The sequence below is a fragment of the Siphateles boraxobius genome, unplaced genomic scaffold, assembly GCF_051911475.1.
Source record: "Siphateles boraxobius isolate OS27281-9 unplaced genomic scaffold, OSU_SipBor_1 156, whole genome shotgun sequence".
NCBI classification, from domain to species: domain Eukaryota; kingdom Metazoa; phylum Chordata; class Actinopteri; order Cypriniformes; family Leuciscidae; genus Siphateles; species Siphateles boraxobius.
Window position 1 is genome coordinate 12,501 of NW_027508762.1, and position 22,500 is coordinate 35,000.

General features: G+C 42.7%; 1 protein-coding gene across 5 annotated transcripts in view; it reads left to right on the forward strand.

Annotated features, from left to right (window-relative positions):
- Window positions 1-22,500, forward strand: part of reln (reelin) — a 172,595-nt gene that overhangs the window by 12,303 nt on the left and 137,792 nt on the right. For all 5 annotated transcript variants that reach the window (XM_077230930.1, XM_077230931.1, XM_077230933.1 and 2 more), the window contains exon 2: window positions 12,235-12,342. In XM_077230930.1, the coding sequence (XP_077087045.1) occupies window positions 12,235-12,342 (108 nt within the window). The remainder of the gene's footprint in view (window positions 1-12,234; window positions 12,343-22,500) is intronic.

Genomic DNA, 22,500 nt, shown 5'->3' on the forward strand with positions numbered 1-22,500 from the left:
AATGCTTTTACGATATAGCATGTAATTGTACGTTAAGGCTGCCGGCCCGTTATTCACGCTTGGATCCATGACTTCAGTCGTAGTTACCTTTGACTTACACACCGTTCACTGATGAGTAAAGATGACGTATGATTGCAGAAATATTACATATGAAGCAGATTCAAAAGAATTAGTTACATTCAGGATTAGGCATATTAGATTTACAAAAATTGTAGTCAAAGTATGTCATCTTTAATATAGATTGTTTTCTTTAAAAATAAATGATATGATGTCAAACATTAAAGGGATAGTTCACCAAAAAATGTAAATTCTGTCAGTAATTACTCTCCCTCATGTTGTTCAACCCCGTAAGACCTAAGATATTTAAGATATTTGTGATTAAATCTGAGAGCTGGATCACTCCTCCATAGGCTTCTAAGGGATTGAAACTTGTTCCTCGAAAAGTTATTAAAGACATCGTTAAAATAGTGTAAGTGACTACAGTGGCTCAATCTTAAGTTTATCAAGCGACGAGAATACTTTTTGTGTGCAAAAAACAAACAAAAATAACAATTTTATTTCAACTATTGATGTCCTTCTCTGTGGGCTCGAGTGAGTTCACTAGTGTAACAGCGCAGCGCTTCTGTGTTGTACGTCACACGCATCACACACACATGACCTGCGTCGGCCAATAGTGAGCCTGCGTGTGACGTAGCTCTACGCTATCACACTACGCTATCACACTACGCTAACTGACTAGAGGCCAACAGAGAAGGAAATGAATAGTTGAAATAAAATTGTTATTTTTGTTTGTTTTTTGCACACAAAAAGTATTCTCGTCGTTTGATAAACTTAAGATTGAGCCACTGTAGTCACTTGGACTATTTTAACGATGTCTTTAATAACTTTTCGGGGAACAAGTTTCAATCCCTTAGAAGCCTATGGAGGAGTGATCCAGCTCTCAGATTTCATCAAAAATATCTTAATTCGTGTTGCGAAGATGAACGAAGGTCTTACGGGGTTGAACAACATGAGGGAGAGTAAATACTGACAGAATTTATATTTTTGGGTGAACTAACCCTTTAATGGGAGAAAACATAAGTAAGCAAGGATTGTCTTTTGACTCTGAACTCCCCTAATGAAGAGTTACTCACCGCCTGAGACTGAGTTCAGCTCAGTGTTTCAGATTGAACGATCAATCGTACAGAACTTATGGTTTCCATATGCTGGAGGTTTTGGGAACAGTGTGGCAGAACTGCCTTGTTTTGGAGGATCTTACTTGAAAAACACCAAAAGAATGCATTTCTTCTTTGGAGAAGAGTATAACTGAGCTGTGTTTGCATACTCTGTGAACGAGTAGAATATAGATAATGTGCTAATGTGCACCGTTGTGCTCATAAAAACTGCAGTTTGAAATATCAGACCTAAGAAGGGCCGCGCCAAGAGCAAGGCAGGTGAAAGCTATTCACTATTCTCTTTCATCTCTGTGCTTTTGTTTCATACACACATCTTTCTCTCTCAGGAATCACGTTTTTGAGATGCATGTGCTGAAAATGTTCCACTGCACTTTTATTTTAACTGAATATTTCCCAAGGTAGATCCTTTGGAAAATTCCTAACATAGTTTGTGACAATGATGCATGTGTTATTAACCTAATTCGAAAGATCTGGTTTACATTTAGTCTTAATGTATATTTCAGGCGATCCACGGAACAGAATGAAGGAACGAGCTGAAAGACATTTATGACCCCGTATTCGAACAGCATTGAAGAACGATCTCATTTGTCAGTCAACAACTGCACTTAAACTAGGTTCCTAAACTAGGTTCCTAAACCGTAAACACTTAGAGTAGTGAAAAAAACTGACCAGTCAATGGAAGTTGAGTTAATGCAGGTGCTTCATTAAAATAACTGAAAATTCTTCCTAAAACATCGTTTTTTATTGCTTAGCGGTGAAGTAAAGCTGGTGATTTCCATAGGATTTCCAGATCACACACTGAATGAGCGTTTTCCCCTGAACACACACCAGGCACGAGGATAAAGAAAAACATGACACAACCCTGGCCTGAGTTTCTCCATGTTTCACAACACAATTCCCCGTAGTTTCCACAGCGGGTTTGGAGTGTGTTTATGGAACAGATTTTGAACGTGTTCTGGGTGTTTAGTGAGTTTAATCTCTCCGTGAGGAATATATGGAGCTCTGAGAAGGAAATGTTCTGGCTTTTGTAAAGGTCTATCTATCTATCTATCCATCTATCCATCCATCTATCCTTCTATCCATCCGTCTGTCGTCATTGCACTGAATGTTTTGACTGTAATCTGTTGCAGTGTTTCAGCACATGGAAGGCATTACAGTCATCTTGCTGACTTCAGGCATGCAAGCTATTGCTGGCAGGGATCCTGAACAAAATAATCCCGAAAACTGTCATTTTTTCCCCACTCATAAATAGTTGTTAGTTTTGCAATTTTCAGTCACGAGAAAAGAGAAAAGGAACATAGCAGTGCAAATGGATTTGGTGGTTTTCTAAAAGAGAGATTTATTTGCATAGTTCATCTCTAACGCAGTGAGCTCTCTGCTCATCACTGTCCCAGAATTCCTTTCCCGCAGAGTCATGCTGTGGGAGCGTAAACACATGGAGAATCTCACAGGGATGAAGCTTCAGCGACTAAAGACTGTCACTCGAGTAGCACACATACTGGATCAATGCCTTTGTGCTCCACACACGCCAAACAGAATACAGTTCACCTTCAGTTCAGGATTTTAACTTCCCAATGTGCATCTGTGCACTTTCACAAAGTTTCTTATTGACTTGACCTTTCATTTTAGACATTAAATCTCACTGAGAGCAAATCCCTGCATCCGTGTTCAAGTCATAGTGGAAGAAGCAGGGACGGATTCAAGCTTTTTTTGTGTATAACATTGTGTTTAAGTGTTGAAGATGCAAGTGCATCAGTCGGGTCAGGCACCGACTTGTTCTCTCTCAGGAACAAATGTGCAAAAATTGTACCTTTATGGACATAACAGCTGTCACTGAGGTCTTTGTACCTAATCTACCCCTGAAAGGTTTATAGTAGTGCCCTAAAGGTACATGTTACTCAGTGCAAGTACTGAAATGCACCTTTTATGGGTAGATAAGGTGTTTCCAGTGACTTCTGCTCTATACCTAAAACTAATCCTGCACAGTTGTTTCTCACAGTGTGTCTTAACTTGTATCCATTCACCAGCACTATACAATTCTCAGGTGTAAATGCATAGGAAAGATTACCATTATTAATTTCTGCAAAGCTGCTTTGAACAATGTTGATGATGGTTGTGCACAAGGTCATTGACATGCTAGAAAAGAACAAAAAGAATAAACTTCACAAACAAAGTCTGAAGCACAACATCCTCTAGAAGGTCACTGAATGAAATGAGTGAAAGAGCCAAACTAGAAGGGAGTTTCCACATACTTTCGGCCATCAAGAGTTGAAGAAACAGAGAACAAGTTGCTTACATATTATTGCAAGACATTAGATAACAAGACTCCCAGTGGCCAATCAAATGGTCTCTAACTCAGTGCTGTTATCTCGGCTCTGAGGAAGTGTTTTATTCTAGTTCTCATTAGTGTCATGTACAGAATCCTGCTCTGTTTCTGGTGAGATATTAGCCAGGGTTGTGTTTCCCGAAAGCATCGTTAGCCAAGTATAGTCGCAAGTCCTGTCATTATCAGCAGTTCAGCGAGTCGGTGTTTCCCGAGAGCATCGTTCCAACGAACATTCGCAAACAGCATCGCAGAGTTGTGTGTTTGAGCGACAGATCTCGACATGTGGTTAGAAGTTTCTTGTTTGCATGACGTGGACTGATGCAAAATAAGCAAGCTGACATTCAGTACAATCTATATCTTTTATTTTAGAATACATACAAATGTCATTTACGTCTTTTAGTTTTCTGGTCAAAAGATTTAAGGCGTAGTTTTTAGTGCGTAAGAACGAGCCTATGGTTGAATCTGGAAATAAAGCAAAATCACTGATAAAAATGAGAATTAGTCCTCAGATGCCATGTCCGTAATTTAGCAAAACGTCTAGTGTTTTAGTTCGATCTCAAACAGATTCATTAAAAGTAGTAATAACTCCAACACCTGCATGACATCATTAACCAGCGTGGTTGAACGACCAATTTGCGACAATATGGTTTTGGGAAACAGTTGAGACGAGCTAGTTGATCTCTTCAACGATGCATCGCACTGTGGAAGTGAAGCAGTGAGTTACGTAGATAAAACTGCAGTGTTTTATCTATATCATTGTGTTCTGTTTTTTGAAGGAAGTTTGAAGAAAGGTTAGCTTGTATTAAGAGGTTAGGAGCATCATTAAAGAAGATGTTCCTCAGGAAGCCGACCTGTTAATGTGTGTGAGAGCGATGGAGTGTGTTTGACAGCAGATGAGCCGACCTGTTAATGTGTGTGAGAACGATGGAGTGTGTTTGACAGCAGATGAGCCGACCTGTTAATGTGTGTGAGAGCGATGGAGTGTGTTTGACAGCAGATGGCGTGGCCAGCAGGGCAGAGAGGCAAGAGAGGGTTACGCAAGAGAATCATCACAGTTTGATCAGTGTTATCCAGCTGTCATCGACACACGTAACCTCATCACACACTCCTGATGATACAGCAAAGGCCCGGTGTCTTCAGTCTCACGGCGCAGGTCCAGCAACACTCAGCCTGAGACTGAGAAACGTCTGATTCTGGCCAGGTTGGGGAACAGATGGCTCGAGCCTCTCCCGGTTTCCGGCTTCTCAAGGGCACACAGGGTTTCCAGTGGGATGTCAAACACAGATCAGATGGCCACGGATGGATACGCTTCCTTCATATAGCGAGCGTCTGTACCTGCTGACCCACACAGAGGTGGAAGGATCGCACTGTGGTTTGATGGCTGGAACTACAATGTCCTAAATCTGTGGAGGGACGGGAGAAACAGCGCAGCTAACTCTGAAAAAATGAAAGGGTTTTCACAGCAATGCCACTGAACTGTTTCCTAACCCTGTTCCTGCAGGAACACCAACACTAGATTAGACGTCTTCTTATCTGACCCTTAATTTCGGGTCTTGGAGTCTCTTCTAACGAGCTGATGAGTTTAATCCACTGTGATTGATTGGAAAGAGTTTGTGAATGTGTGGCGTTGGCTCGACTCCAGAAACGCGGTTGGGAAACACTGCCATAAGAAGAACCATTTCTGGTTCCCCAAAGAACCTTTGGATGATCAGTTCTTAAAATATTAGTTTTCTCTTAGTTTGAAGAAAATTTTAATGATCTAAACAACCTTTTTCCATTATAAAGTATGGAAGCTTGTTTCCACCACAGAATAAAACATTTTAAAAGATAATTGTGACTTTTTATCTCAGAACTGTGATATATACAGAGTTATTAAGTCCAATTCTAAGAAAAAAAGACGTTTCCTCAGAATTGCGAGTTTATAAAACGCAATTGTGAAAAAAAGTCAGAATTGTGAGATAAAAAGTTACAATTACCTTTTTTATTCTGTGGCGGAAACAAGCTTCCATAATAAAGACCATTTTGTGTGATGGAAATGTTAATGGTAGAGGCTTCTTGACTCAATAAAAAAAAAAAAAAAGATTCTATATAAGGAGAAATGTCTTAAACGATTGGATAATACTTTCGTGTTTAACAGGTCATTTCATTTTTCCTATTAGTGATAAAGTATGTTGCAAGTTGTTAATTCATAAAATGTAATTAAAGATAAAGCTAAGTCCTTCAGATGATTCAGTGACGGAGCCCCTATAAGACTGTATATACAGTATGAAGCGCCAGACGGAAAAGTGTAGGTTTCTCTCTCCTTCTCTGTTTTTCTTCTTCTGTCCCGTAGCCTCACAGGAAGCAGCTGCTTTGAAACTAAATATATTATAAGCGCTGTACAAGTAAAACTTGCTGAAACGGAAAGGACCGGACTATTGCAAGCATGAAGGTTTGATGTATTCATTGCACACTGGCAGGCGTTGCTCCTCTGCCATGCTGTTAACTAAGAGTGAGGTAATGCTCAGGCCTGCCAACTCTCTGGCTTCAGTCTTCAGCTCGTCATCTGGCATTCAGGATTCGGCAGGTGCTGATCCGATGACGGAAACACACACCGGAGTCTGAACCGGCTGAACCGCATGATCTCCCGTTAAACCAACACCGTTTCTGCACCTCGTCCCAATACAGCCGTTCCTCTTCTGTTTGCTATTCTTCTACAACAGAAAACAGCTCCTTATGTTAGTGTCAGCGTTTCCAGGGACACTCCCAGACCCGAGGTTTATCAATACTTGAGTAGGAGCGTGGCGGTGAGTGTTGGTAATGAGGCGAACCACATCGCAACATCTATATTGCATGATGTGCGGAGACGCAGAGAGATGAGGAGATCTCACCGAAGACATGGCAGGCACGTTTACGATGTTCCTATCTCTCTCTCCCAACGGCACGTCGAGTCTCTCTCTGCTATAGACAGTCAGATATTGCTCATCATCGGGAGAGTTGTGTGAGTGTGTGCGGGTGTGGAGTGAATGTTAAGAGTTCTCATCAAAGCACATGCAAACCCCCGCAGGTGAATACGTCTGTTTTTATGAGTTACTCTCACCAGGTTCTCCTCTTTTCTCCTCCCTTCCCCCGCTTTCAGATGGATTTCTGAATTATTTACGTTTTTCATTTTTATCGATCACTCTTTTTCTTCCACTGGCCTCTCCAGATATCCCTCCATCCCTGCTCTCTCCCTCCTCCACGGCTCTGTTTGCTGCTCATAATAACCTCTTGGCCCGTTCACTCCCACCGTCTTCAAACGCTTCTCCTGCTGGAAAAGCGCTCGCTCCTGAGGGACGGATGCTCTCAGCCTCGGGTGTCTCGTGTAAAGGAGAGCAAACGCTAAATTTGACAACATGCCATTGTGTTTTCTTGAATAGTTGACGATTCTGCTAATACTGAATCCCTTGTTAATTACTCACTCTATTTGCATAAATATTTTACATCTTTTAAGTTCCATAAAGGATAAAAATACCTTGAAAGCAGCTTATATGTCTATGTGCGCAATATTTCATGTCTTCTGAAACTGTATGAGGAAAAGGCAGAAATTGTCCTTCACTGACAATCAGCCTTTACTATGCATTTCTCTCATTGATATCATGACTTGGTAATTGTGAGATAAATGGATGTAAAGCCAGCACTCTTCTGTGCTGATCCGTACATTCTGAGCTGCACTTGTTCAAAAGGCAAGGTGAAGGAATAATGAAGTTAAAAACAAAAAAATGGAGAGTGAGAGGACTAGATATTACACTGGCAGTAAGAGGATGAATTATTGAAGCTGGCATGTGGGGAGAGAGGCGGGAACGAGGGATATGTTTTTAATCCAGAGTGTATCCACGTCTAGACCAACTACACACACACACACACACACACACACACACACACACATACACATACGTGCGCGCACCCACACTCTCTCTCTCTCTCTCTCTCACACACACACACACACACACACACACACACACACACACACACACACACACACACACACACACACACACACACACACACACACACACACACACACACACACACACACACACACACACACACACACACACACACACACACACTCTCTCTCTCTCTTAATTTCCCTTAAGCACTCGTAAGAAAAAAATGGTGAGCATAACCATTATCAAATAGTAATCATAACCATTATCAAATAGTAATCATACTAGAACTAATATTATTAATAATAATGATGGTTATCTTTCACTCTTCATGATCCGTCTGCCTGAGATTGTGTCAAACAGTTGGTTAAACTAGCAGCAGGCATTCAGACCGGATCTGCTGTTGGCTCGTGGTTTTCTACCACATTTCTTGTCAGAAAAATTTTTGTCTCAAAATTACCAGCAAGCTTAAGGAGTCTATTCTTGAAAAACTCTATCTTTTCACTGAGTGAAGAAGCTTTTACTGCACAAAAATCGTCTCTGATTATGATTGTAAGCCTTGTTCCCTGAGAAGGGAACAAGACACTACGTCGATGACGACACTTTGGGGAACGCTCTTAGCGTAACGCATCTGAAGCATGAATGAAAGTAAGCCAATCCTGATTGGTGTTGCGTTGTGACGTATTGTGTGACGGTATACACAGAAGCTACAAAGGTATACCGGCACACAACAGCGTTAGCTTCTGCGATGAAGCATGACGCTTCCAGGCAGGAGGAGGTGTGGCAAAGGGACGCAGTATTTCGTTCCCTTCTCACTGGAACAAGGTTTACAGTCGTAACCTGAGACATTCCCTTTCTAAGGAACTCACACTGCGTCGATGATGATACTTTGGGGAATGAATACCCACTATGCAACAACGAGCTTTGCCTGTCCCAGTGTGGAGCTGCGCACAGGCACACTTAGGACGAGAGCACTAGATTTCCTGGCGTAGAAGGAATGTCCAGGGTATAGAATCATATAAAAGTGTATAGGATGGTCCATCCAGGTGCATCGCACACTTCTTGGATCGGGGCCCCTGAAAGGAGGGCTCTAGAGGATGCCATGCCTCTGGTTGAATGAGCCCTCTTGGCCTAAGGTGAAGGAGAGCTGTACACCTGATAGGGCATAGAGATAACCTGAACGGCCGGCCTCTGGGGACTGTGCCCCCTCAAGGGCATTAGCTCTCTGCGTCAGCAGGTCTCTCCTGATGGGGATCTCCCATGGAGGGCCGTCCAGGAGCGATACTATGTCTGAGAACCATACTCAGGCCGGCCACAACGGAGCTACTATAAGTAGACCGACCTTGTCGTGACGGACCCTCTCCAGAACTCCCTGGAGCAGAGCGATCGGGGTAAATGCGTAGAGACGCAGCCTCGGCCATGCATGCACCATGGCATCCAACCCCAGCGGGGCTGGATGTGTGAGGGAGAACCACAGTGGACAGTGTGACGTCTCTCGAGATGCAAACAGGTCCACTCCCACTGGGCCGAACCTCTCGCATATCGACTCCACCACCTCGGGGTGGAGTCTCCATTCCCCGAACCCTCAGCCCCTGCCTCGACAAGATGTCTGCTCCCTGATTCTGGTCCCTTGGGATGCATGTTGCTCTGAGAGAAAACAGTTCCCCTGGGATCACAGGAGAATCTGATGCGCCAGTCAGAACCCCCTGATGATTTAAATGGTTACCCTTGAGGTCTGGCTGGAAACTCCTCAGAGCTTGGAATGACCGGCAGTATTTCCAGGCAATTTATGTGACAAGGGGAATGATGGTCCTGCCATAGACCTCTCGTAAAGCGGCCGTCCTTGACCGTGCCCCAGGCCGCGAGGGAGGCGTCTGTCGAAACGGCTTCCCGGAGACATGACGCTCCCAGCACGGGGCCTTGGGACAGGAACCAAGGTTTCTTCCACATAGATAGGGAACAAATGCATCCACGCGTAACCCTGATCATGCAGAACCCTTGGTTCTCAACCACCACTGCAGGGCCCTCGTGTGCAGCAGGCCGGATGGAATCACGTTGGATGCTGCTGCCATGAGCCCCAACACTCCCTGAAAGTGTTTCACAGTGATGGCTTGGCCTAGCTTCGGCCTAGCTGGTCACTGTGGCCAGGACGGACTCGATCTGTGCAGGAGACAATTGTGCCCGCATCAAGATTGAATCCCACAACAATCCCAGGAACGATGTTCTCTGGGCTGGCGACAAACACACTTTTCTTTGTGTTGAGTCTCAACCCCAGGCTCTAGATGTGGGCAAGGACGACATCTCGATGCCAAACTGCCAGCTCTTGTGACTGGGCCCTAATAAGCCTGTCGTCTATACTATAGTGAAATGCAGTGAAATTGGAAATGAGAAGCAAGAAGGTGGCACCCTGGATTCAGTACAGACTACAGAAGTCTATCAAAATATTTTTTTTTCTGGATTGCAAAGTGCAAAAACTGCAAAGTGAATACATTGAAATGTGAAAATGCATCATTGGCTCTTTATAACTTTTCAGTTTAATTCAACTGACTGAGCTGCTCTTGAATTTGCCGTTGTATGTTTACTACAGACTGACAGAATGTCAAGGTAGTTTATCCCACATTCACCGTCAATCTCACTCTCTTTTAACTCTTTCCCCGCCATTGATGGAATTTTCCGGCTATCCGTGTTTTCAGTGTTGTACAGTAGGGGGCGCTGTTTCAGAATGTCCTGATCAAAACACAGGCGAAGAAGACGTAGAAACGAGCGATAGAAGCATTGCTGACGCACATGTAAAATAACACGATCATCAAACATTAAACAGCATATAAATCAAAACTCAACGTTACTGAATGAAATGAAACCATGAAGAGGAACCGACTGAAGCTTTGAGAGAGTTGATGGACTCGATCGACTCCATCTGTGTTTGATCATCGCTCTGAATCGCTCTGAAGTCTTTGACAAATTTAGTTTTTAATGAAACTTACCCACATTCAAGTGTTGATAAAAAAGAATGTATGGATTTTATTTTTATTAAAAGCTGAGGCTCTGTTCTATCTTTGATATAGTGATGTTTACATATTCGTACAACAAAATATTTTGGAGGCCATGAAAGTTTTGTGAATACAATCAAAAAAGCTGGCGACCTAAAAATAAACCGCTGGCGTTGAAAGAGTTAATAAGTGTTTTCTCACGGTGTATAGTGACATCTTCACCATGCTAACATGGCTCTTTTGACAGTCTGTGCTGTGAGGTGTTGCATTCGTTCATTCGTTCGTTCATTCGTTCGTTCGTTCGCCCCCGCCGCCTGCACCCACATCTGCTCTCTCTCTCTCTCTGAGCCTGTCAAGGAATATTCTGGGCAATTTTCCATTCAGCGTCTCTGGTCCACATCTGTGCCAGCCTGTTGATCACTACACACAATGGTTCTGTCTCGTCCCTCAGTTTGCACAAGGTGATGAGAAACACATGTAGAGTAACGCATTCACTGTGTGTGTGTGTGTGTGTGTGTGTGTGTGTGTGTGTGTGTGTGTGTGTGTGTGTGTGTGTGTGTGTGTGCAGCACGATTATTACACATCCATCAGTGATTCTGTCTGACTGAGAGCGAGGGTCCATTACTATGGTGAATGCTGGACATTTTTAGACCCAATTCATTTTCCATTTCCATTTGATGCTCTTTGTTTGCTGGTCATTTGTGAGCATGATAGGAGGCATATTGCATCAACACATTAATGAGTCAATCGTGATTGAGACGTTTCTCTCATGTGACATTCACCTGTATTATTTCGCTATAATAATTTTTGCTTGGTTTATTTGCGCAAATCTGGATTTTTTGGGGGCAGAGGCACCGCTTCTCTTTCCTCCCAAGACAAAATGCATTTTTTTCCCAAAAGAAGCATCATTTTCAGATTTGTTGACTGATTTTTCTGCCCCATTGGTGATTTTGGCAGCATGTAGCACAAATGTTTCATTGTTTGAATCTTGTACAGCATAATGTCGTCTGTGTGAGAATCTGTCCAAATATCATCCAGTGCTGTTGTATCGAGTTCAGACTAGACGTTTTAGATGGGAAACAATGATGGGAACCCAGACAGCAACATAGAATCGGAGATCATAAAGGGACACATAAAAATTAAAAAAAAAAAAAAAAACTTCTCTGAAGCCATGTTTAAAAAAATACCCCAGAAATGAGTAAAATGCAAAGATGGACAATATAAAGTTGTAAAAGTCTAATCTACAGGGCAAACAATACATTTTTGTGAATCCACACGTACCAGATGTGGCCCGTATCTGGGCCGACACTATGTTGCAGTCTGGGAAACTTTAGATATTTTCTTTCAATGAGTGGCAAGCGCTTCTATTCCAACAGGCCACTCACAATTAACATCATTCCAACTAACAAATCGTTTTCCGAACATTCTGAAAGCGTCATTTTTGAATGTTCTCTGATGTTTTTAAATGTGTTTTAGAAATGTTTATTGTTGATAATGTAAATGTTTAAGGGAACATTACATTGTATCATTCTTCAAACATTATGGGAACGTTACTTTTGAATGTTCTCTGAATCTTCTGAAACAAGTAGTAACATTTAAAGCGTCCAACTGAATTGTTTCAGAAAAAATCATTCCATGAACGATGTATAAATAATTTTCTTTTTTGCTCATGTTTGACAACATTATTAAAGACCAGATAACTTTAAACGAACGTTCTATCAGGATGATAACTTTAAGAAAACCTTTCCAGAAGGTGATAACTGTGATCCTTCATGATGTCACGAGTGTTTAGGGGTCAGATGTCTAACCCTGTCTCTGCTCTCGTGTGTCTGCAGTGACGATCTCCACCAGTACGTACTTCGATGGGCTTCTGGTCACGGGTCTCTACACCTCCACCAGTGTCCAGTCCTCTCCCATCCCTGCGTCTCCAGCTTTCGGCTTCGGTGAGTCTTCAGTGAGAAACAGAACAAGTCACATTCTATCAATGAATACTCATAACCGGGGTCGAGTCCACTTGAGTCTCATTATCTGTTAGATAAGAGCAGAATCTGTGGGAGGAGGACAGCTTGATGGACTGGAGAATTGTTTGAGAGCTTGCTTAATGTTTCTGAGAATTCATGAAGGACTGATATTCTCCTCTGTGTCTATAAGAGAGCTTGTGTGATGTGAACATGACATCCACATAATGCAAACTGTTCCCAATCTCTCTCACTGAGAACAGCACATTAATATAGCATTCAATACGCGAGTTTAGGGCTGGTTATGAAATCATGTAATGGACTCATGAATATTAATTATGTGACGTTGTTTGGTAACCTTTCTGAAACATCCACCTACGTAATCTATTAATATTCATAAGCCAAGCATTAACAGTAGTAGGTGAGGATCCAGGTGACTATCCAACGTCATTCTCCTGAATGCAGTCTTTATGCCAAATGTGTTGATTTAACTCCATAATGTTTTAATGAATCTGGTTCCAGTACGGTTGCTCTACAAGTTTGTTTAAACCATCAAAATATGAGGAAAATATTTCATATTTTTTAAAATATTCTTAATATGAGGGAAGGAAAAGAAAACACTAAACTTGGTTATGGTATTTATCTGATGAAATGATTTGGCAAAAAAGGCAAACTACAGCTATAGGTTTTATTTTAATATGCAAAAAAAAAAAAAAAAAGAAGCTGACAGGAAAAGGCAAATATAATCAGCTATTAATATTTAATTGGTTTTCTCTTGTTTTTGCGTGTTCATAATTTATGGCCAAAAATGATGTGGCACAATACGTCATGTTTCATTGTGCTATTATCACAAATTAAACACACTCTGATTGAACTCTGATTGGTCGGCTGGAGAAGTGTGTTGTGATTGGTCAAGCACATAAGCGCCAGTTTCAAAACACTACTAATTCTGTCAGGACCACTATCGTCAAATACGATTGATGATTAGCATACAGTTTGGATTGGCGGTATGGTTCTGTTCTGCGCATCAATGCAGACTAGCATGGATAAGAGCAGCAACAACCCTCCTTAGTGTAAACAGAACAGAACCAACATCAGTGTATTGCAGATATCATTGATTAATTTTAATGCACAACATAATTCAACAATTTATTCTGATTCGAGGGGAATCAGAAGACTGAATCCTGACTGACGACAGGTGGAGCTGGGGATGGAGGAGGGTAATCAGCTCCTGAGAAACGCAAATACTGAAGGAGCTTATATATGTATACAGTGATAGGTGTTGTATTCCTTTAGGTAGACGTGGATGAATTATTTAAATGAGGAATATTGTGAAGTGTTCTCGCAAGAAAAGAAGAAACTCAAGACTACAATGGAGGCGTTTCAGGGAGTTCAGAAACACTGACACTGATATAGAGAATAATTAAAGAATAACGAAGTATTACAGGACCTTTTTAATTTCAGATAGAATCACACACTGCTCTTTCTTTGGCTGTAATTTTAGTTGCTTCCAATGTCATTATTATGAACGAGTCAATCACCATCTGTTATGAAATGATGAATATCACATCCAGTGAAAAGAATGGAGCGGATGAAATGAAGGAGAACAAATTTAGTGAAAAAGTGTGTGTTTGTGCAGTTTCCTGTATTTACTCTCTCACTATGCGTTCATTTGCATGCTGCTTTATGCCATCATTCTTAGTTCACATTATGTGAGTGTGTGTGTGTGTGTGTGTGTGTGTGTGTGTGTGTGTGTGTGTGTGAGTGTGTGTGTGTTAGCGCTCTCATGGGGTTGAAGAGCTGTCAGTCCCTGAGAGACTTCAAAAGCTCAGCAGCTCTGTGATCTGACACCTCTGACAGCTACACACACACACACACACACACACACACACACACACACACACACACACACACACACACACACACACACACACACACACACACACTGTGTCTCAGTAACAGCGCAGGCTAACACAGATGCAGTAGTGATGTCCTGCCTAATGTAAAGGAAAACTGACATCATCTCCCTTCATTCAAATATAAATGTGTTATATATTTTGTAATCATATTGTGTAGTTGTGCTGGAGTGTTTCATTGCATTGCTTTATTTTTACAAACTTCATCAAATATAAGACTAATTGAAATTCAGCATTAAAGCAGCTCTACAGAAGACAATTGAGTCATTATTCAGTTCAGTGTTGATTCAGTTCAGTGTTGATTCAGTTCAGTGTGGATTCAGTTCAGTATGGATTCAGTTCAGTGTTGATTCAGTTCAGTGTTGACTCAGTTCAGTGTTGATTCAGTTCAGTGTTGATTCAGTTCAGTGTGGATTCAGTTCAGTATGGATTCAGTTCAGTGTTGATTCAGTTCAGTGTTGACTCAGTTCAGTGTTGATTCAGTTCAGTGTTGATTCAGTTCAGTGTGGATTCAGTTCAGTGTGGATTCAGTTCAGTGTAGACTCAGTTCAGTGTGGATTCAGTTCAGTGTGGATTCAGTTCAGTGTGGATTCAGTTCAGTGTGGATTCAGTTCAGTGTTGATTCAGTTCAGTGTTGATTCAGTTCAGTGTGGATTCAGTTCAGTGTTGATTCAGTTCAGTGTGGATTCAGTTCAGTGTGGATTCAGTTCAGTGTTGACTCAGTTCAGTGTTGATTCAGTTCAGTGTGGATTCAGTTCAGTGTGGATTCAGTTCAGTGTTGATTCAGTTCAGTGTTGATTCAGTTCAGTGTTGATTCAGTTCAGTGTGGATTCAGTTCAGTGTTGATTCAGTTCAGTGTTGATTCAGTTCAGTATTGATTCAGTTCAGTGTTGACTCAGTTCAGTGTTGATTCAGTTCAGTGTTGATTCAGTTCAGTGTGGATTCAGTTCAGTGTGGATTCAGTTCAGTGTTGACTCAGTTCAGTGTGGATTCAGTTCAGTGTGGATTCAGTTCAGTGTGGATTCAGTTCAGTGTTGATTCAGTTCAGTGTGGATTCAATTCAGTGTGGATTCAGTTCAGTGTTGACTCAGTTCAATAACGGTGTGAAGTTCCTCTATATGAAGTGAGTTAGATTGAGCTGTAAGGAGAGCTCGAGTCTGTTAGGGTCTGTGTGTTCCTGGTTTATTGACAGAGCTCGACACTCCTGTCCTGTTGTGTGAGTGTGTGGTTTGAGTTCGCTCTTCAGTCTGTGTGTGCTGTTGTGTTGTGTGACACATGCGTTTGTGTTTTCTCGTAGTGTTGTGTTGCACGAGGCTGGTGAGTGTTATCATTAGCTGTGTGATTGTGGCTTGTTTTGTTTGAACACATGAGCTTGTGATTGAGTCATGTTTGTTTCCGTGTGTCGTGTTCTCCTGTCGATTGTCGAACTCGTCCTCTTACTTCAGTTTTCCTCCTGTTCTCCCTCATTGTTTGCTCCCTGTTTATTCTCCGTGTGTTTTCAGTCCTGTGTCAGTTCCTCATCTCATGTAGGCTACCGATCGAGTCCAGCTGATTCTGTCATAGCGGTGTAGAGATTCCCTCATGTCACGATTCGATACATATCACGATACTGAACTCACGATACCATGTTATAGACATACTCCAAGACATATGATAAAGGGTTAACAAGGTGACTTAGTGCGGATAACCCAAAGCACAGGACAATAGAGACACCAGAATAATAATATTCATGATTCTGAAGCTGAAAATACAGAATTATTTTAGATGAATATGCTTGCACTCTTGATATACATTTAATATAATGTTGTTCACCATTTACTGGTAACATCCGACATTTGGCATTACAGTATCAGGAGCCACAGAGATTCCCCCACTGCATTATTATACATTATATTCAACATTATATAGTACTTTAATGTAGTACTGGCACTAAAATTTTGAAAACTTGATTTTTTTCTCACACAGTAGTTTTTATTTGGGGTGAATTATACACAATACATATTGTTGCATTTTTGTATTGCAATATATTGTGACACCCTTGCGTCCAGATGCCGGTCTTGTTTAGTTTTAGTTTGTGTTTTATATTGGATAAAAGCCGCTTCCTCCTCTCCTCAGCCCAACAGACTTAGTTCAGGTTTAGCTCAGGTTTAGTTCAGGGTTAGTTCAGGGTTTAGTTCAGGGTTAGTTCAGGTGTAGTTCGGGGTTTAATTCAGGGTTAGTTCAGGTGTAGTTCAGGGTTAGTTCAGGGTTTAATTCAGGGTTAGTTCAGGTGTAGTTCAGGGTTTAGTTCAGGTTTAGTTCAGGATTAGTTCAGGTTTAGCTCAGGTTTAGTTCAGGTTTAGTTCAGGGTTAGTTCAGGGTTTAGTTCAGGGTTAGTTCATGTGTAGTTCAGGGTTTAATTCAGGGTTAGTTCAGGTGTAGTTCAGGGTTAGATCAGGTTTAATTCAGGGTTAGTTCAGGGGCCTATACCATGAAGCCGGTTTAGGTGGCTAGCCAGCTATGTTTCAGTTTAATTTGCGTCAACCCTGGGTTTTAGGGACCATGAAAGTGGTTTGGCTTTTAGCAGTGTTCATCGCCATAGTAACTTACGCTCCACGGCTAAACTGGTCCGGGGCAGGTTATGTTCTAGGTAAGAGGTTGCAAACCGAACTTGGACCAATCAGCTGTGAGCAAAGTGACACATGCCTGATGCGATAAAGTCACTCCACCTGTTTCTACTCAAACTTAAAGGTCACTACATAGCAAATGATTTTTACAGACAAAATTGTCTGGTTTTTAGTGATGCTTATTTAGAATAATACATTTGTATGATTTAGATATTATTTATGTAATTATTATACCCTTTATCAATCACACATGTACAATTTTAGTTCATCAATTATTATTACGCAGTTTAAATGATTAAATATATAAAGGTAATATAAATACGCTTTAGCATCAATAGATGAAGCAATAAAATGACTACATGTGAGTTTAAATGTTCAATTCTCTCTATACCTTTATCAGCTGTATAAAATAACTTCAGAACTTTTACTTGCCCTGATATACAGTAGAGAGACTTTTTCTTTTAGTTGTCCTCTTTCATAGACAGCTGTTTCTCCTTGCTGTGTAAATTTGTTTAAATTCTTAATATTTTAATACTTTTATTTAATAAGTGAATTGCGCTGCTTCTCTCTCGAGAAATAAATCTCAGTTTCACTCTCTCTCAACATGTGATTGGCTGTTCGCTACTGATGTCACACTTAAACTCCTAAACTCAGGATCAAAGCCTGAGTTGACAGAGAAAGTTGATGATCAGCATCATGGTACCAACAAAGCCTGGTTGGATTGGTTTGGTTTTGTCAACTCTAAACTAATCATGTAACCCTGAGTTTGTTCAACTACCATCATGGTACAGGCCCCAGGTGTAGTGGAGGGTCAGTTCAGGTTTAGTTCAGATTTAGTTCAGGGTTTAGTTCAGGGTTAGTTCAGGTTTAGTTCAGGGTTAGTTCAGATTTAGTTCAGGGTTAGTTCACGTTTAGTTCAGGGTTAGTTCAGATTTAGTTCAGGGTTAGTTCAGGGTTTAGTTCAGGGTTAGTTCAGGTTTAGTTCAGGTTTCGTTCAGGGTTAGTTCAGGTGTAGTTCAGGGTTAGTTCAGGTTTAGTTCAGGGTTAGTTCAGGTGTAGTTCAGGGTTAGTACAGGGTTAGTTTAGGTGTAATTCAGGGTTAGTTCAGGTGTAGTTCAGGGTTAGTTCAGCTCTAGTTCAGGTTAAGTTCAGGGTTTAGTTTAGGGTTAGTTCAGGTTTAGTTCAGGTTTAGTTCAGGAAAACACAGCGATCCCTCCTTCCTCTCGGGATTATCCATTGTCGTGAAGACCTGCATGTTTTCTAGGTTGCACTTTCACTCTCTGATCAATTTTTAAAGGTTCTCTGAGGATAACCGAAGAAGAGCTTCTAATGGAGACTGCACTCTCAGAAAGCTTTAAATGGCTCTGTTGAAAGCAAAACCGTCCTAAAATGTCTCCTTTTAAAAGCCCACGCGCCGCAGCCGTGTCCTCTATATAAAGCCTCCATCGGGCACTACTGACCCAAATGTGGTTGGGAAAAACACTTTCAGTTATTGGCAGCATCGTCCTGATTTGTTAATTATACAGCGCTGTAGGGATGAATCTGTCACGATCGTGAGAGTGTGTGTGTGTATGTGTGTGATCTCGGGGCCTGCCCGCGTCCCACCTGTCTCTTCTCCTTCGACTCCTGTTTGTTTTCCTCCTCCGAAGGGAACGCCGCGCTGTGGCCGTCACAAATTAGCACAAGTCAAGTCATATTAATTAATTTCAAGCTCGCACGATTAGCCGAGGAGTCACGTCAAATTAAACTTCAAATTAGTGCTAATGCCTCCCAGGAGAGCCGGAGAACACGAGCTTCAGCGTCAGCGAGGAACAGCCCTCGGGCGCTCAGACTTCTGACATTGTGTCTGTCTTTCATCACAACTTTATTCCCTGTAAGTCCCAGTGCTGGGTCGTTCTGAGGGAACGCTGACTAGCGGAGAGCATGAAGATATATAATAATATATAATATTTCACTGGTAGTCGCTGTATGAAGAAGTTGTGTGTATAATATGTCACAGTTTACTTTATTTTGCTCTCCTCACTTACATAATGAACTATTGTGTCCTGCACACACTAGTGAAAAAAATCTCACAAATTATATCTGGTGTCTAAAATTATTATTATTTTTTCTATAGTTAAAGTGGACCATCGAAATGAAGCGTGATATTTCTGTCATGATGAACACTGAAAGATGCGCTCGTCTAAAAGCTTCATGACTCGAGTCAAATTTCATATCACATAATCTGTGACAGCAGCGACTCGTGGCTCGACGTGTTCCAGCGTCCGGCGGGGAAACACATCAATCATTTTAGGTTCGGTTTGTTTGGAGCAAAAGCTGTTTTTTTCGTTCTGGTTCCAGTTTTCCGAGGTGTTGCTTTTATTATGTATGTTTAAGACAAATTAAGGCATATTTCGCTTATTTATATAACTAGCTTATTTGTTTTATAGCTCCATCACTGGAATCTCTCCGGGATCGAGCGCTGTGAGAAACTGAGGACACACATCAACGAATGACATCAGACGACCCGATTAACTGTTGAGAAATGAACTATTGATCCACATGCTTCACAACATCATTTGTGCTGCAGAGATAGATCACGATTGACCCAGCACCGGTTGGGGTCAGGGGTCACCTCACAGCTGTAGTACAGCGATTAGTCTATGTTTGTGTGTGTATTAATAATGATAACAATGATGACACTTTCTGACGCATCAGAGATTCAGAGAAATGCCGCTGCTGTTATCAGATACACTGATGTTTTGGAGCTGCTGCCAACAAGACTTTCACAGAAAACTCTAGTTTCTGACTGTGTTTCTCTAGTATTGCAGCGACTGGTGCCGGTCCAAGAGCCTCACACACACTTCAGGCCACTACTCAACACTCACACACACTTCAGGCCACTACTCAACACTCACACACACTTCAGGCCACTACTCAACACTCACACACACTTCAGGCCACTACTCAACACTCACAAACACTTCAGGCCACTACTCAACACTCACAAACACTTCAGGCCACTACTCAACACTCACACACACTTCAGGCCACTACTCAACACTCACACACACTTCAGGCCACTACTCAACACTCACACACACTTCAGGCCACTACTCAACACTCACACACAATTCAGGCCACTACTCAACACTCACACACACTTCAGGCCACTACTCAACACTCACACACACTTCAGGCCACTACTCAACACTCACACACACTTCAGGCCACTACTCAACACTCACACACACTTCAGGCCACTACTCAACACTCACACACACTTCAGGCCACTACACAACACTCACACACACTTCAGGCCACTACTCAACACTCACACACACTTCAGGCCACTACTCAACACTCACACACACTTCAGGCCACTACTCAACACTCACACACACTTCAGGCCACTACTCAACACTCACACACACTTCAGGCCACTACTCAACACTCACACACACACACACACACACACACACACACACACACACACACACACACACACACACACACACACACACACACACACACTTCAGGCCACTACTCAACACTCACACACACTTCAGGCCACTACTCAACACTCGCACACACTTCAGGCCACTACTCAACACTCACACACACTTCAGGCCACGACTCAACACTCACACACACTTCAGGCCACTACTCAACACTCACACACACTTCAGGCCACTACTCAACACTCACACCCACACTTCAGGCCACTACTCAACACTCACACACACTTCAGGCCACTACTCAACACTCACACACACTTCAGGCCACTACTCAACACTCACACACACTTCAGGCCACTACTCAACACTCACACACACTTCAGGCCACGACTCAACACTCACACACACTTCAGGCCACTACTCAACACTCACACACACTTCAGGCCACTACTCAACACTCACACACACTTCAGTCCACTACTCAACACTCACCCACACTTCAGGCCACTACTCAACACTCACACACACTTCAGGCCACTACTCAACACTCACACACACTTCAGGCCACTACTCAACACTCACACCCACACTTCAGGCCACTACTCAACACTCACACACACTTCAGGCCACTACTCAACACTCACACACACTTCAGGCCACTACTCAACACTCACACACACTTCAGGCCACGACTCAACACTCACACCCACACTTCAGGCCACTACTCAACACTCACACACACTTCAGGCCACTACTCAACACTCACACACACTTCAGGCCACTACTCAACACTCACACACACTTCAGGCCACTACTCAACACTCACACACACTTCAGGCCACTACTCAACACTCACACCCACACTTCAGGCCACTACTCAACACTCACACACTTCAGGCCACTACTCAACACTCACACCCACACTTCAGGCCACTACTCAACACTCACACACACTTCAGGCCACTACTCAACACTCACACACACTTCAGGCCACTACTCAACACTCACACCCACACTTCAGGCCACTACTCAACACTCACACACACTTCAGGCCACTACTCAACACTCACACACACTTCAGGCCACTACTCAACACTCACACACACTTCAGGCCACTACTCAACACTCACACACACTTCAGGCCACTACTCAACACTCACACACACTTCAGGCCACTACTCAACACTCACACACACTGCAGGCCACTACTCAACACTCACACACACTTCAGGCCACTACTCAACACTCACACACACTTCAGGCCACTACTCAACACTCACACACACTTCAGGCCACTACTCAACACTCACACCCACACTTCAGGCCACTACTCAACACTCACACACACTTCAGGCCACTACTCAACACTCACACCCACACTTCAGGCCACTACTCAACACTCACACACACTTCAGGCCACTACTCAACACTCACACACACTTCAGGCCACTACTCAACACTCACACACACTTCAGGCCACTACTCAACACTCACACCCACACTTCAGGCCACTACTCAACACTCACACACACTTCAGGCCACTACTCAACACTCACACACACTTCAGGCCACTACTCAACACTCACACACACTTCAGGCCACTACTCAACACTCACACCCACACTTCAGGCCACTACTCAACACTCACACACACTTCAGGCCACTACTCAACACTCACACACACTTCAGGCCACTACTCAACACTCACACACACTTCAGGCCACGACTCAACACTCACACACACTTCAGGCCACTACACAACACTCACACACACTTCAGGCCACTACTCAACACTCACACACACTTCAGGCCACTACTCAACACTCACACACACTTCAGGCCACTACTCAACACTCACACACACTTCAGGCCACTACTCAACACTCACACACACTTCAGGCCACTACTCAACACTCACACACACTGCAGGCCACTACTCAACACTCACACACACTTCAGGCCACTACTCAACACTCACACACACTTCAGGCCACTACTCAACACTCACACACACTTCAGGCCACTACTCAACACTCACACCCACACTTCAGGCCACTACTCAACACTCACACACACTTCAGGCCACTACTCAACACTCACACACACTTCAGGCCACTACTCAACACTCACACCCACACTTCAGGCCACTACTCAACACTCACACACACTTCAGGCCACTACTCA